This window comes from Vanacampus margaritifer, chromosome 1, assembly GCF_051991255.1.
Source record: "Vanacampus margaritifer isolate UIUO_Vmar chromosome 1, RoL_Vmar_1.0, whole genome shotgun sequence".
Taxonomy (NCBI): Eukaryota; Metazoa; Chordata; class Actinopteri; order Syngnathiformes; family Syngnathidae; genus Vanacampus; species Vanacampus margaritifer.
The window spans coordinates 3,598,616-3,615,966 of NC_135432.1; the positions used below are offsets into that span (position 1 = coordinate 3,598,616).

Consider the following 17,351-nt stretch of genomic DNA (forward strand, 5'->3'; position numbering starts at 1 on the left):
CTGCCTCTTTCTTGACTCGGCTGCTCTTTAAGATTCTTTCAAGGAACTGGGAAGCATTTAAGGGATTTTGCATTACACGCATGATAACAAAATGCTACATGAAAAGGAAATCACATGACGTCTTTGCATTTGCATCCAAACATTTTTAGATGGTTTACGTATCTGTGATATTTTCTCTCCACGTGTTATTAGTGGTACATGTAAACATTTTATATTTTACTTCCAAGATGATACGTAAATACTCTCAGTCATTTCATAAGGCCCATCCATCCATCCATCCATCCATCCATTTCTAATTTATTTTAAGTCATTATGAAGGCAACATTTTTTATGCTTAATGTGAGTTAAAAAAAAAAAAGGAAATGCCTGAAAATTAATGAGACAAAATAATTTTCATTTGATAATCAGTATTACAGTAATCAGCTTTTGTGTTACATTCTACTTCAGGACATGACAAAAGGTTTCGAGTAGTCTACATCAGACAAAAAGGTTGGGCTCCTTTAAGGGTAACAAAACCACAACAATCGATGCTATCCGTTAGCTCGTCAATGGCGTTTTCCATTATGTTTTAGCATTAAGCTAGTGGGGCCTTTGTTTTATTTTATGCGTTTTAGATACGGAATGTGTGTTTTGTTTTTGTTTTGTGCTCTTTGTTTCAGTATAAACTCAAATGTTAGTGTCATTTAACAGCTTGAAAACTTTTTGTTGACGATTGTTCACTAGCTAACATAGGCCTGCTGCTTATTTTGAAGTGAGTCAACCACTGTACAGTATATAAACCATTATTAATAACATGCATTTATTTATTTTTATGGAATGTGGGCGCTAGGAAGCCTGAGTCCGCCAAAGGGGAAGATCTACGCAAACATGGTGAAAACATTTAAACTCCAGAGGGAAGCCACATAGCCAAGATTCCAACCTTCATCACAAATCAATCCCTCGTTTGGACTTAAAACAAAAAGCAGACCAATTGTCACTTAAGTAGAGAAAGAGTAACAAAAAATATTGCCATTGAGCAACATTTTAGAACTCACCTTGGAAATGAAGCAGCAGAGCACAAACGAACCCACTTTCATCCATTCCACGTCAAGTAAAAATGACTCGGGCGCCGACTAGTGGACAATTTCAAGTATTACTACTCCTTTTACTCCAATGTTTATCATGTGGAAGATAAAACTCTTAACTGGTTGTAAAAGTACTCAGGCTCTGTACTTAAGTAGAAGTAAAGATTTCGTGCATCAAAAATAATCATTAATTAAAATTAAAAACAAAAAAGTACAGACTCCTAAATGTACACTTCAAAAATTAAATAATGTTGTTTTTTAACTATCAGCCCATTTTGACAACTTAGCACAAGAAAAACAAACAAAAAATGCATTAATTACCCTCTTTTATTAACTTGCATAGTGCACATTATTGAGCAGAAAAAAATACACATTTCCAGTCAGACATAAAAAAAAAATTAACACCAGAAGCTTGTGTTTTTTTAAGCTAGCATGAGACTCAACACATTAAACAATTCTCTTGAATAAGGCCATGGATGAGTGATATCTTGCTTCTCTGAATCTGTGGTATCATTGTCATGGTGGGGATCGAGCACTAATGCTCACCATTTCACGTTTCCCACATGAGCTCAATCAATCAATAAATGTTGACCTTACCGCTTTCTATTCAAATATCTTTACATTCTATTGTCACGAATATTCAATATTATTGTCAGAAATAAAGACCCCATTAGTAGCAATGCACCGATGCCACTTTGAGTAGACTGAGAACATCGTTATGTCTTGCAATTGTGATGAAAATGTTTTATTTTAATACATAACATTAAAATATAATAAACGTAAAAGGAGTAGAAAGAAAAGAGATGAAGAAATAGGAGCGGATGAAAAACATAGTCTAGTAATTGGAATCATATCTACAAGAACACTAGATGAAGTAATCTCGTCACAGGGCGACCATCTTGGGACAGGGCTGCTACACCACACATAACATTACAATCAATGGAGCACAGGCAGAAATAGCTTTAGATTTCTCAACTCTCACAAATTCTCAACACATTTTCATTATTGCTGTTAGATATGAGATCAAATATAACATTATGCCACATAAAAAATAGCTGTGATTAAAAAAATTCTGCTTGAATTATAGCCACGTTCATAACGTTTGCAATAAACCAACCGTTTGTTAATTTGTCAATAATTCAGCGAGTTATGAGTATATAAGTAGGTAAAACCACCTAACCACCGACAACAGCACAGCGCACCAGAGCAGTCCCCTGTCCTAAGATGGCCGACTCTGGACTAAAACTGAGACTAACCCCTGCCTTCGCGTGCTATGGGAAAGATGGACCTTACCAGTCGGAAATTCCTAATTAGGACCGAGTTCTTATCATGTGATTTTGTTGTTATAGCAACATTGTGTATGCTACGTAATTGTGTAGATTTTAAAACAACCTGCTGTTCTAGCGGACGTTAACGCCCTTGTAAGTGTTATTATTTCTTGCCATTCACAAATGGTGCTTTCCGCCATGTTGAAACTTGAATAGTTCTCTCAACTCGGAAACTTGGGTATCAAAATTAATTCCCAGTTGTCCAGTAGAAAATACGACATGAGGGGGCGTTCAGGTGAAATTTTCTACTCTACATGTGGCATTTACCATAATTTCGATACCACATGAAGGCAGCATAAATTTAAAAATGGCGGATAAAATTAACACTAGTTACAGCCATACGGTATTGGTGCAACACACACATCATCACAGGATCAATATTATTATTATTATTATTAAACAGGAAGTTACCTGATTTCAATAGGAAGTGACCCAGAAGTGACCTGATTTCAACAGGAAGTGACCTGGAAACGGCCCAATCACAACAGGAAGTTACCTGTTTTCAACAGGAAGTGACCCAGAAGTGACCTGATTTCAATAGGAAGTGACATGGAAACAGCCCAGTCACAACAGGAAGTGACCTGATTTTCAACAGGAAGTGACCTGGAAATGGCCCAATCACAACAGGAAGTGACCTGATTTTCAACAGGAAGTGACCTGGAAATGGCCCAATCACAACAGGAAGTGACCTGATTTCAACAGGAAGTGACCTGAAAACGGCCCAATCACAACACTTAGAGCCCCATGGAGGCAACCACCAGCTGTGATGGTACCAACCTCGGATAGTTCATAACTTGCGACAGCCATTTTGGACAGGGACCGTGAATGGGAGGCGTGCTGGATACCAAGATGTGAGACCACTTTAGCAGCAGCTGGAATAGGAGCCACTCTTGTTACTCAGGTCCACCGTGTTGGTGTGGATGAGGTGGTCAGCGCGGTCGTCCAGCGCGAGGATCAGACGAATCGCCTCTTCAAAGGCTAACGCCACATTGGTGGCATCCTTGGCGCTGGTCTCAAAGTAGGCCATGCTTCCGTTGTCACGGCACCACTGCCGCGCGTCCTCCTCCGACACCTGCCGCTTGTCCACGTCCAGTTTGTTACCCAGCACCACAAAGGGGAAGCTGTTGGGCTCCTTGAGGTCGGCGTAGTAGGCGAACTCTTTCTTCCAGTTGACCAGGTTGTGGAAGCTTTGCGCGTCGTCCACGCTGAAGGTGAGCAGGCAGCAGTCGGAGCCGCGGTAGAAGGGCGTGCGCAGGCTGCGGAAGCGCTCCTGGCCCGCCGTGTCCCAGATCTGCAGGGTGACACTTTGGCCGTCCAACTCCAGCTCCTTATTGAGGAACTCCACGCCGATGGTGTGGAAGAGGTGGGAATCGAACTTGTTGCTAACGAAGCGGTTCATGAGCGAGGACTTGCCCACGCCGCCGTCGCCAAGGAGAATGACCTTGAACAGAGGTGACTTGGAGGTCATGGCTTGGGCGTGGCCAGTCTTCAGGCGAGCGGTAGCAGCAGGCGTTTACAGCCACTGTTGATGAAAAACATCAGAACATTATGGATTGTTGCCAAAGCCAGTTATTAAATGATACTCTACAATAAAAAGGCTGGGTTGTTTTCCTAACCCACCTAGCTGTGCATTTATATCCCAAAACCTTTTTTTTTCCCAGTCACTTGCTTTAATGCTTTTTTTCTTCCCTTTTTGTTCAATATTTACACTGTAATTTACTATGGATGGGCGAGTAGTGACAAGCTAGGTAGCTAGGTAGGAACTAGAAATTGGAAAATTAACTTCCAGTGTAAATGGAGCGCAATCCTCTGATTTCAGCATATCAACAGTAATTGTTCACTGATTTCTGTAGTCCTTCATTAAGGCAGACTGATTATCTTCTGTGTTGAATCAAAAATTAATAAATGCAATCATCTGTTTTTACTTAGGAAAACAATGGCCGAACCGGTAACATAGCACAACATCAAGCCCCCATTTTTTTGAAATCACTACACAAATACTAAGTACAAAATACACACTTTAATGCAAAATTAAAATGAATCATCCTTTCATACACCAGACTGCTGCTGTCACATGCGTCCTCGGGGGAAATACCGGCTCACCCGTGCCTTTTTTGCTCAGCAAAAAATAGAAAAAAGTTTGTGTTGGCAAAATATTTTCCCTGCTTTGTTAACTTAAATAATACGAGTACAGAGGAGGGGATTTTTTTTTACCATCATGTTACATCACATGTTGTTTAAGAGCTAATTAGCATTAGCGTCACTTTTATGTTAGGCACACATAAAATTATCAATAGTAAACATACTTACCTGTACATGATGAAACCAGCGTTATCAGACTGATCTTTGACAGACGATAACAGTGATAAAAGTATCACTGATGTGACAACTATATTAAGAAACGACAGCGACTTTGTACGACTCTTTACAGTGAAAATTCACCAATTTCTGGCCAACTTTTTAATTCAAAATTTGGGGGTTGAATTGTTAGGTGTGACCTTTTTTGTAAAATCCAACTTTAAACTTCAACTACTACTACTGTATGTACTTCATCTTTCGAAAAATTTTGAATTGGATCGACTTTAGATCCACTGTTGAAAGAAGACTTTGAATGCTCCTCTTTTATCTATCATTGCTTCATACAACAAAGCATATGTAGAAATGGAGACAAATATTTTGTTGTTTTGGTATGGTTTGTTCATGTTTTATGTCATGTGTTCTGTAAAGTGCTTTGATACCGGCGCAGCGGTTCTGACAGCGTTATATAAATAAGGTTGAGTTGAGTTCTACAATGTTTTTAATATTGTGTCATCATCTCCAGAGGTTGAAATAAGACGTCTATTTTGAGTAAAACATACAAAGAGAGATTTTCATTTTCAAACGTAGGGAAATAAAAAAGTATTTGATTAAATAAATACAGTACTCAAGTAATGTATAGGACAGGTCACAAATTGATTTGTAGTCCGGAAGTAGAAACTTTGTACATCGTTACTTTTGACCGCCAAATTCCATTGAATTAAAGGGGGGGGGGGGGATGCTACATGCTGTGTGTGGTTTCACCTCAACACAGCAAGCATAATGTCGTTAACCTACCTTGTGCGTTGACTTTTTCTGTGTACTTCCATTCAGCCGGCTTGGCAGCCTGTGCATGAAGGCGGCAACATGGCGTTGGCTGTCTGGCCCAAGTCGACTCGTGAGCCCCGTGTCCATGTCACGCCTACATTCGTCATGTGCATGCTGCTGTCTGCCACACTTTATTGTTTGATTCCTTTGGGGGGAGATAAGACCCTTTGTATGCATCTCACAACTCGCATGTGCATTTACAAAATGTGGGGGAAATTATGAACATTTTTCCTGTAATACGAGACACAGAATACTCACAGTTCTGCACCCGTGGGTTTTTTTTTTCCAATTCAAAAATATTTTTTGTGTTGAGTTGTTTTTGTGAGACAAGTCCCGTTTTTCATGGAAAAAACATTAGAGAATCAGCATTTTTTGGTCATCACCCAAAAATACTTTAAAAAATCCCAATGCATTTCAGTGGCGAATTTTAACTATTTAAGTGCCATATTTAAAATGACATTTTTGCCATACATCTAGTCTAAGTGACCCCTCAATAGCGCCGATAATCATTAAATTGCCCATCCCTGCATTTTCAAGGATTCATACATTTATACCGATAACCATGCGTAACTGATAGTTGACTTCACCATGACTAAAAGGGTGAAATTATTTTTCTCAACAGCCCCAGAATAGCAAAATGGACGCTAGCCAGCCGTTTACCATTATCCATTATGTGTGTATGCCACGTTGGCCGGACCTCAGGCTGTTTCGCTTTGAAAGATTCACATGCTGGTCATTTCCTGTGAGCATCACATGCTTGATCACACGAGACGCTTTTTTTGATGCAGCCAGTTCTATTTATTCAAAACATTTTCAGGCAGCACGGTGCACTAGTGGTTAGTTAGCACATTTGCTAACAGTTCCGAGGTTCCAGGTTTGAATTTGTTATGTGGGTTTTCTACACTGACATCCTTAGGCACACAATATTGGTTAATTTAGTAGTGTGGAAACATTTGTGGTCAAGGGCCACATTTGATTTTTAAAACGGACATACAGTCCGTCAATCTTGGATGAGGTTTGTTTAAAAAAAAAAAAGTACTTTTGAACGTTAAATATTTGAGATTCAAGAGGGCTCTGTAATTGCTTATACATGCCACAAGAGGGCGGTAAATCCCAACAAAGAAGACCACAAAACAAAAAACGTTTCTAATGTGATAAAAGTAGCAAGGTACGGGAGTTTGCTCAAATCAAAGGAGATGGCTATTCTGTTTGGATTGATTCATTGATTGTGGTCTGTAACAACACAAACAGAAAAATAATTAGCAAATAATTAGCCCCATGCATTATATCCAACACATACCACCTTCACATTAGCCTTATTAACAGTATTAGCTAGCAATGGCGTGCTAACTAGCAAGACGGGAGATGAATAACAGATAGGCTTGTTAGCACCCTTTGTAATAATTTACTGAAAATGTAATACAATTTGCACTGACCTCAAATAAAAATGTAATAAAACTCAATAATGTAAGAATTCAGAATAAAAGATCTTGACTGATATTGTGATTTTTACCAATAATGTACTATATTATTATTTAGCCCTAAATTTTGGTGTTAAATGTTTCAAAGTTGATTTTAAAAATGTATTTTTAACACTGTCTGCTTTAAATGTAGTGGTTTAAGTTAAACCAACTCTTCAGATAGTTAATCAAAGTGAGCTCCACTCCACATACTTAATTAGAACGGCTCTGCCGCAAAGACTTCTGGGATATGACATAATGGAATAATGTATTACATTATTGGTAAAAATCTTTCAACAATATCAGTCAGGACTTTTTATGACTATATTATTGGTGAAACTATCTATATATGAAACTATTATTGTTTTTTATTACATTTTGGATCGAGTCAAGTGCAATTTTTATTACATTACACATATCAGGAAGGATGCTACAAGACTTTAAAAAAAAAAAACACTAATAGGGAATTATGTGGAGTTTCACTGTATGCACATTTCCTCAAGTATTATGTTGAAAGAATGACCAAAATGTTGTTGTTGAAGTGGTTCACTCCACGCGTGTCCATGTGGACATGAATCCGTTGAAAACAATGGCATTGTGATTGACTTCTCGATGAGAAAAATCAGAGGGAGACCCAGCCGCTGTGGTACCACTGCTGCCCACAACCGCTGCACGTCACAAAGGTCATCGACTGGTCATCGGGGCCTCCCCGCCGCACCCACGCCGGCAGAAAGAGCGCCCCTCGGTTCACCTGCGTCACCTTGCAGTCCGAGCCACCGCAGCGCTCGCAGCGCAGCCTCCTCGTCTCCGTCCCCTCCACCCCGCCAGGAAGCTGCCTCTCGCTAACTCCGCGAGACGAGTACTCCTCCCTCAGTTGCCGGAGTTCAGCGCAGGCCATCTCCTCCGCTGACATGCGGGCGAAGGCCTCGGGGGTCAGGGAGCCGCTCATCAGGCCTCGGTGCAGATGGTCGTTTTTAGGATTCTTCAAGTTGGCCACCTTGCTTCTCACACAGGCTTTGTATTTGATTTGATTGCGTGCGTGGATGAAGCGGATGTGCTGCTCCACCTGTGCGGCCAGCTCTGTGGCCTTGTCCAGGTCGTGCGGTTCAGGGCGAAGGGCGGAGACGAGGAGCTGAACACATTTGGACCTCATAGAGGCCGAGGCGTCATCATCTTCGGCCAAGGAAGAGCACGAGGACTCTTGATCTGCTGGAGCACTACTAGAGTGTTCTGCCATTCCACTGTGGGGAATTCCAGTGGTGGGAAGTAACAAAGTACAAATACTTTGTGAATGTACTTAAGTAGAATTTTCAGGTATCTGTATTTTGAAGCCTACTTCTACCAGAGTCTTCCTCTTACACAAGTATTTGTGCTTCTTAAGTAAATAGTGTAAGTATTTGTTTCCATCTTTGGGGAATATACCATCATGTGCTGCCTCTTCCGTTCTACTCGCCTCGCACCTCCATCAGAGCAGCTTTCGAGGAGCCTGTAGAGAATCTTGGCACTGTCCGTGTACTCAAGGTGCTCCATGCTGACGTCACATCTGTTAAGGTCACCAAAGAGTGTGCATGTACACGTTTTAATTTTTTTCTTCCAGTAATAGCAGCCCCCAAAAAATCCCAATGCTTGACATACTATCACGTTGCAATTATACTGGCTCTATACAAAAAAATGCAGCTGGAGCAGTTAAGAATTAATATTTACTTAACTTCAAAAACATTTAAAATATATATATATCAGTAGCCTATATCACACAGATATGCTGGGCATATTATATTGTGATCAAGTCTGAATTTATTTAAAAAATAAAATAAAAATACCCAAGAGCAACTAAACACTAGACGGGTGGGATTATATTACAATCTCAAATAACAAATATTGGAATTTAAATTTAGGCTGTTAATGTAGTTTAGTGCTTCTGATAGAAGTGGAATGTATACTATTCATGAGCAGTCATAGATTGTACATATATGCTATTTAATTATTGGCTATGCACTTCTTGTTGGATGCAAATTGTATTAGGTCGCCTTAAATTTCACATTGGCCTATATAATGAGTAATGACAATGACGTTCATGTAAACTCTAGGTCCACGGTGGGGTATATACTTTCGTGCATTGTGGTGTCTCCGTAAAAAGAACATATGCGTGTATAAAAAACGTTTGTGTGTGCGAGTACGTACCTCAACTCCTTCGCAAATGTCAACAAACTGTATTGTGTGCATGGGAGCGGCCATGTTGAACACAAACAAGGAAGCCACATAAATCGGCCACAAGGTGGTGCTGTCGCCTGGGAGATCCGCCGAGAAACGGAAGTCGAGTAGATAGCTTTGTCTTCTTCGCTTAAATAGTGTTTAATTGAAAATTACCGCCATCTATTGGTTTGAAGGATAAATCGTACCGCATGTAAACCATTCACATTCGATCCCTTTTCTGTTCTTTTCATGTCCAATAAGTCAACTGTTCTGGGAGGATGTACGTCTTTAGATCACTCCTGTGTTCACTTCATTTCCAGCCTCTTTATCCAGAGATCATATTACTTTTAGACTCATCCTTGAAAACGAGAATGAGGAAATATCTACAAATCTCATTTTATGCATGGCAAAATTCTGTATTCACAAGAAAAAGCTTTTTAAAAAATCTATCCCCATTTTTTTCCACAATTTTGTAAACTAACTTGGCATATATGTTATATAAGTCTTTAAGATTGATTAAAAGACCTAAAGTACAAATCATATATAATATTTTGAAGAAATTCCCTCTTGGGTTAATTTGATTATTTCCTGATTTTATTTTTGTAATGTCATTATTATTATTATTTTATTTATTTTCTTTTTATATGTATAATTTACCATTGTATGTGAACGTTGTATGTTTGATTGTTTTGTGAACTACTGTTCCCTTGGCAGTTGTTGATTTGTATTGAAAATGGTTTGTTCATTGTTGCCAAGTTTGTATGTCTTACAGCAAATAAACAGTTCAATACAAATAAAAATAAAAATAATAAAAGCTGGGTGACTAAATTCTACCAAAGTCATTTTATTTTAAGATACTAGTCGTAGTTTTACGTAGTATTGCTTTATACAGGACTGCTTGCTTGTTCACAGGACCCAGAAACAATTGATTGCATGGACAGGGATTAATCAGGTGTGTAATAAAGAGATGTAGACGTTGTTTAGCTTTAGTCGCCGGCTAGTCGCTTGACAGTGGACTCACTAAAGCAACATGCTAGGAATTTAGGAACTGATGGTATCTCACTACAAGAAGGGGCAAGTCTTTCATATTTCGTCAAATGCTACGGCTGTGAAGAATTTCATGCAATTTGGGAATTTGAGGCAGAGAGATGACATTTGTAAAATTAAAATATCCTAAAAAGTTGGTAAGATATCAATCCTTAGAGGTCCATGACATGATATACTGTAGATCATTATTTTTGTCCATATATACGGAGTGAAAATATAGGCTAATATTGTCATTTTGTTTCTTTTTAGAGCTCGTCAGTCTTTTCTAAGTGCACAAACTGCCAATTTATCGCAAATATCTTTTCACAAATCAGTCTAAATCTGTTAGTGAGAACCTCTCCTTTGCCAAGATAGTTCATTTCACAGGGATGAAATTGAATAGGAGTCAAAAGGAGTGTTGCGTGCATATTTTTGTTCGTTATAGGAATAAGTGGTTCGAAAAATAGATGGATGGATATAAATCAGACCCAAAAAGAGCTCACAGGCCAGTAGACTTCCTCAAATGTTTTCAAAACATATACAATGAAGATTAAGGGTCTATTATGTAACCTGAGCTATGACATCATCGTCCACATTTTATGAGGAGGCGGCTCTTTGGATTTATGCATAAAGGCCTCTGAGGCGAAGCTGACGGCTTGTCTCTTCATTAAATATGCTCCAAGCCGCAGCTTTTAAAACCCCACACGGAAGCTTTTGGCGACAGTAATGGTGAGCTCTTCTCCCCTAATGCAAGCACTCTGAGATGTACGGGAATTTTCGTAGGTCTGTCTGCTGGTTGATGTGCAGAAGGCAGTTTGTGGAGGGTCACTTATAAAAAAAAGTGGAGCCCCCATCGACCTTTGGTGAAGACGTAAGCGTCAAGACGGGAAGCGGGAATCCTTTAAGCGGCACAAAGATTCGCCTCCAGCTGGCCTCCCTATTGTTTGACCGCACAAGGCTGGAATGTCCTCAGGTCTTATCAAATAATTTCCCTGCAGGCCCTTGAGCATTCTTGCTCTGTGGGAATGGAATTTTACCAGCTTGCGGCTTGCCATGATGGCTCTGCTCCAAGAGGTGGCGCTGTCGGCACTGTGGTGACTGCTTTGGAGTCCTGCTGTATCTCTTCCTCCTTGGGTTGAGAGAGAGAGAGAGAGAGAGAGAGAGAGAGAGAGAGAGAGAGAGAGAGAGAGAGAGAGAGAGAGAGAGAGAGAGAGAGAGAGAGAGAGAGAGAGAGAGAGAGAGAGAGAGAATACGTGTTGAAGATTAATTCCTGAAAACATGTACAAAGACTGAGAACTGTGTAGCACTCATTTGATAAGCTAGAGCATTAAACTATTAAAATATTTTTTGGGTCAAAATCAGAGGTGGGTAGTAACGAGTTACTCCGTTACATTTATTTGAGTACGTTTTTGAAAACAAGAGTAGTTTTACCACACAATACTTTTTATTTTTACTTGAGTAGATGTGTGAAGAAGAAACGCTAATCTTATTCCGCAATATTGGGAGACACTAGAGTGGTTACCCGCCGCCTCATTCATACTTTAGATTTACCGTATTATATATTGATTACATACAGGAAATGAGGCCCTGGTTGAAGACTGGCAGGCATGATGAGAACCCGAAAGAATCAACTGAAAGATGAGGTCTTGCGTGCTTTCGCTTTAAGAAACTGCCACCTTTGGTTGTTAGACTGGGAAGCAGCACCAAGCGAGTTACGCCACAATTTGTGTCTGCTTGCACTGTTGTTCAAGCTCAAAAAGTAAAAAAAAAAAATTCTAATTATTTTATGATTTGAAAATGCCAGCATTTGCACATAATTTTTTCTGATGATGTTTTTAAAAATAAATCAAACTTCATGTTCAGGCAGTTGCTCAGTACTTGAGTATTCTTTTCAGCAAATATTTTTTTTACTTGAGTGATTTATTTGATGACTACTTTTTACTTTTACTTGAGTAACATTATTTTTGAAGTAGCACTTTAACTTGAGTACAATTTTAGGCTACTCTACTTTGCTTAAAATTAACTTGTAAGTGAACAATTGGAGTTATGTGCTCCCTCCTACGAGCTCCAGTTAGGAGGCGAGCAGTAGCATTTTGGACCACACGGAAATGCTTGAGGGAGGACTGGCTGACTCCAAAAATGAAGTGCATTACAGCAATCCAACAAAGGCATTGATTACTGCTTCTAAGGGCTGTTATGAGAGGAGAGCCTTCACTTTATCCAGTTTCCTAAGATAAAAAAAAGGCTAAATATAACAACAGCACCGAATTTCCAGTCCAATTTAAAAACACTGTCCAATTTAAAAGCCAAATTCCAGACTGTTGGTTTTAGCTAAGACACCAGGGGTAACCAAGCCCACTTGGGGCCAAACACCAAAACGTCTGTTTTCCTTTCATTGAAATTCAAAAAGCTCAATGCCATCAGGCTTTGATTTCCTCCAGACAGGACAAGAGTAGCCTTAGGGAGAAAGTGTCCCCTTTGCTGACTGTCATCCGCATACCATTTCTTTCTTAAAATGGAACCTAGGGACAACAAATAAAATGAAAAAAGCAGGGGGGGCAAAATTGAACCCTGTGGAACACCATATGACAGTGGGGTATGCTGGGAGCAAAGCTATTACATCAGGCTGCCGCCAAACTCAAAGGCACCATATATTAACCTCTCATGATTTAAAAACATTTAGACATACACACCAACACACAACCGTAGCCATAATGACTATGATTCTGTTCAACAGTGGACAGCATTGTCTTCGCAGTGAGTGCAAAATGGAGGTTCACGATGAATCTTTGTTTCATGTAATTTGACAACCGTGTTAGCGTGTGTGTATCACCGCTCGCCCACTCATCACAAAAGCACACACACACACACACACACACACACACACACACACACACACACACACCATAACCTTGAGCGTGATCCCACATGACGGAAGGAACTCTTTTTTTCGTCGCAAATTTCGGCCCTGAAGGTTGATCTGTTTTGACTGACGCTCCTGCCGTGTTTGGTTGGTTCCCACTTTGTAGGGTGTGATCGGCTAGACATTGTCATGGTCACGCCATGGCCGGAAAACAACAATTTGACATGCCACAAGCGGCAGTGGCTGTTCAAGACTGACATGAAGCGGTCCAAATGTGAGAAGGTGGAGGAGCAACTGTTAGTTGTCGAATTTATTCCTGTATTCAAACTGTGCATGTTTACATCCCTCTGCTGTGGGAGCTTGTCCGGGATAGTGTCTCCTATAAAGCCAGCTTTTCGGAGGGATACCCCTGTTACCGTTATCGTTGAGTACGTGTCACCCAAAACCCCATTAGAACAACACCCATTTCTCCGACCTCTCTCCTGCTCCATATGTTGCCCACCCAGCTAAAATCAATAAGCCTGTAATAGCTTTTCTTCCCAAAATGGTAAATGGAGTGGCATTTTTATCTACATCATAAGCGCTTTACAAAGGCTCACATTCACGTACACAAAACAAAAGGCACCTTATCTTGAAAACAGATTTTCAAATATAAACTGGCAAGACTTGTCAAGTTGAGACTTTCCTTAGTTTTTGCCAAGCAAGTCCCAAAATCTAAAATTGCCTCCTTCTCCTCCACTGCTCATTTCCGCTGTGTGATTACGTTTGAATTCCAGACGTCCCATAGTTAAGATTCTTGGACCTGCGGTGTGAGATGACACTTTGAACAGCAACGGTGGGCAAAAGCTTTGCCACTTTGTACTTAACTCACATACTCCCAGCCATTTTCACTGAAGGAACCCCCTTCACTCCCGGCTGTTTTACTGGATTTTGACCAATTTTGCAAGACCCGCAGAATATTGTGTTCTATTGTTATAAAAACACGAAACCTACCAAAATAAAGATTAGAGTCTCTTCTTTTATCAGGAAAAAAAGTATATTACTATCTGTGGAAATGTGAGTAAATAAGCTTTTTTTTCCAACATGGCCCTGGTTGATCTCTTTTGCTCTGCTGCCACCTGATGGCCGTTTGTGTAATAACTACCATTTCTTTAATCGTTCTTTGCAGTTGAGAGGCTGCATCAAAGCCTTCTGTATGCTCTAGCATTAAAAAAAAAAAAACATAAAAAAAAAATAAATATATATATAAATATGGAACGGTTAAAACATTTAAAATAGAATATATTTGTATGTTTTTGGGCGCAAATGAGTTAAATAGAAAGTCAACCCCCCAAAATTCTTGACAATAATATGTTCACTGCAGCCCCACTAGTCTAAATGCGGTATTCTGGCTAATATTACATTAGTGGAATACGAGTTAACAGCAAAATCCAGCAGTTTGTATCAATATTAGAAGGCGGCCATTTTGCCCTTGCTGTCGAGTGAAAATGACATCACAGTTGCTCGGGTAACAACCAATCACAGCCAAGCAGGTGAGCTATGATTGGTTGGTCCCTTAGCAATTGCGATGCCATCTTCAGTCGACAGCAAGTGGCAAAATGGCCGCCCGCTGAGATGGATAAAACGGCTGGATTTTGCTGCATAACCCCTATTCCATAAATGTATTATTAATCAGATTGTCATGTCATGTGAGGTCACATATAACATATTGACAAGAAATGTTAAAGGTTGATTTGACTCGAAAACACTTAACACAGTTCCCCACCTCCGTCGCACACTTTTGACTCATCATCGCCAACCCGTTGACCCTTTGTCCACATTTGGACGGCAAGTCAGATCGCCAGAGAACTAAAAAAGCGCATGTGAGCGTGCACACGCTCCAGATGCTGATGCACACCCTTGCAAATTCCTTCCTGGTCATGTGGCAAGTCATCCGTAGCAGACTTGGAAGCAGGTCGCTCACCATCTCTCCTTCGCAATGTCTGGCTAATCAATAATAAACACATGTACTGTTGCTTCCCTTCCGTTCCCTTAACTGATGAAATGCTTGTGCCAAGCGACATACACTGTACAGTACTGTACTTTCATGGCCATAATGTTAGGTACAGTGGGACTGAGTTTGCCACAGCAAGAAAAAATTATTTATTAATGCCATCATAAAAAAATGTTGATGACTGCCTATATTAACAGCTTTCAATGTACTCTACTGTATGAATGTACCTGAAATGATAATCCTCCGTTTTGAATAATATTGTTAGAGAGGTAATAATTTAACAATATGATGATGCCCTGAGATACGAGTGGTTCATTAGGTCCGTTTTCGGTTTTGACTTGTGAACACAAACTTGAGATACGCCCACTGAATGGTGGCTAATGGCTATGAACTCATTTCAACTCACTTTACAATAAGCAGCAATTAAAATAGTAAATAATTCTTAAATAAAAAGAGGCTTCATGCAGTTTATTGTTGAAGTTTACTGTCAAACTAAACCTAAACCTAAGAAAATTACGCATGTATGTAAAACAACCACATAGCTTTGCCTAAACAAAGTCCATTTAGCTTAATGCTAACAAACAATGCAAAACACTGTTGACATGCTAGCATGTTAGCATCAAGAGTCACTACACAAACAGATCCTATAACGATATCATCATTCATTACAATGGGGGAGAGATTTTGAAGATTTGTAATACGACTCTTGAGTTATGAGCGTGGTCATGCAATGAATTTAACTTGTATCTCAAGTCAACAATGTATGTTTAATGTTGTGGTTGTCGCAATGTACTGCATACGAGCTGTGTAATTATTTGATTGTGCTATGTGGCTAAAAAAAAAAAAAATCCCAATCTCTTAGTGCTATAGGATTAACAGAATATTTCTCTGACTGCGTCCATCATGAACATTATTAACTTTGTCAAAGTGGAAGTCAACCTTAAACATTTCTTGACAATAATATGTTATATGTGACCTCACTAGTTAAAACATGACATTCTGATTAATATTACATTTTTGAAATATGAGCTATATAGCAAAAGCCAGCCGTTTTCATCCATCTCAGTGGGCGGCCATTTTGTCACTTGCTGTCGACTGAAGATGACATCACAGTGGCTCAGGCAACGACCAATCACAGCTCATCTGTTTTCTGAAGCTGAGCTGTGATTGGTTGGCACCTGAGACATGAGCAACTGTGGTGATATTTTCACAACATAGTAAGTGGCAAAATGGCCGCCCCCTGAGATGGATAAAAACGGCTGGATTTTGCTGCTTAACTCATATTACTAATGCAACCAGAATACCATATTTAGACCAGTGGGGCTGCATTGATAGAATATATTATTGTCAAAAAGGAAATTGAGAAAAAGGCAATTTCTTTCCATACAGCTCAGTGAGTGAACCTTATTGATATAGAGTACAATACAATGTGTGTATATTCATTCGCACGTAATATAGAGCAGACTCTGTCTGTTTTAAAACAAGGAAGTCACAGAAGAGTTTCAGCCGTCTCTGTGGAGGATCAAAATGTAGATGCGATCAAACACGAGCTCAAGTGGGAAGATCGGACTACGGCACGCAGGTCACGCTCTTTTCATTCTCTCTGATTTAAAAGGGGACAGAGAGGTAGCGTATCACTTTCTCACTGACTACACGAGAGGAACAAACACACACGAGGATGGTCCTGAAGAAAAGAGGAAGGAGCTGGCAAAAGGGCAACGTCATGTTTCTTGCAGCTTTTCGCGTCGGCTGTGAATTGCCATTTTGGGGCATTTATTGCTCTTCTAAACAGGCACCCAAACACAAGCAGCGCTCACGTTTCATTGCGCTGACACTGAGCGCAGTGAGACGCATCGCAGCTGTGGCCAGGAGGTGAAAACAGCACTGCAGGGTCACAATCTCTCGGCTGGGGTTGTTATGTAACCGCAACTGTGTGAAAGGAAAGACAGAGAGGTGAATGATGTCACGTGTTTTTGTTAGCCCTTACATATATGACGGCAAAAAAAAAAAAACTTAAATGTCACTTTTTGTTTATGTGATAACTTTTCCTAAAATGAGCCACAATACATAATAAAAAGCAAAATATTTGAAACTGTAATTCTTTTGTACAGACGCGCCAAAGTTTGTGTACCAGGTCAAATTTAACCTGGCCACTGGAATGGATTTTAGATTCACCTGTGTGTGTTAAACTGTAAAACTCTACATACCAATAATGTGTGTATTTTTGTATGAGGAACTTAAGAGTACAACAGTCCTGAGAACTGTCTTGTATTTCCACCGCATTTGCACAGGTTCCCTAAG

General features: G+C 39.9%; 2 protein-coding genes and 1 long non-coding RNA gene across 9 annotated transcripts in view; all 3 read right to left on the minus strand.

Annotated features, from left to right (window-relative positions):
- The window catches only part of LOC144053248 (uncharacterized), a 34,460-nt gene extending 33,363 nt beyond the window's left edge, over positions 1 to 1,097 (minus strand). Inside the window, exon 1 of the long non-coding RNA XR_013294364.1 lies at positions 1,035 to 1,097. This is a non-coding gene — a long non-coding RNA (uncharacterized LOC144053248). The remainder of the gene's footprint in view (positions 1 to 1,034) is intronic.
- Positions 1,098 to 1,373: 276 nt separating this feature from the next.
- Positions 1,374 to 5,655, minus strand: LOC144053238 (ras-related protein Rab-9A-like). Its single transcript, XM_077567486.1, has 2 exons — positions 5,486 to 5,655; positions 1,374 to 3,914 (listed from the first exon to the last, which is right to left on the minus strand). The coding sequence occupies exon 2, from the start codon at positions 3,858 to 3,860 to the stop codon at positions 3,255 to 3,257; it is 606 nt and encodes a 201-aa protein (XP_077423612.1). The 5' UTR covers positions 3,861 to 3,914; positions 5,486 to 5,655; the 3' UTR covers positions 1,374 to 3,254.
- A 996-nt stretch (positions 5,656 to 6,651) lies between these two features.
- The window catches only part of tceanc (transcription elongation factor A N-terminal and central domain containing), a 32,202-nt gene continuing 21,502 nt past the window's right edge, over positions 6,652 to 17,351 (minus strand). For 4 of the 7 annotated variants that reach the window (XM_077567421.1, XM_077567412.1, XM_077567441.1 and 1 more), the window contains exons 3-5: positions 11,232 to 11,323; positions 8,398 to 8,518; positions 6,652 to 8,216 (exon numbers count right to left, since the gene is read on the minus strand). In XM_077567421.1, coding sequence (XP_077423547.1) covers positions 7,598 to 8,212 — 615 coding nt within the window. In that variant the 5' untranslated portion in view covers positions 8,213 to 8,216; positions 8,398 to 8,518; positions 11,232 to 11,323 and the 3' untranslated portion in view covers positions 6,652 to 7,597. Of the gene's footprint in view, positions 8,217 to 8,397; positions 8,519 to 9,156; positions 9,185 to 11,231; positions 11,324 to 16,867; positions 16,980 to 17,351 lie in introns of those variants that run through there. The other 3 variants (XM_077567461.1, XM_077567451.1, XM_077567470.1) reach the window with 2 other exon arrangements.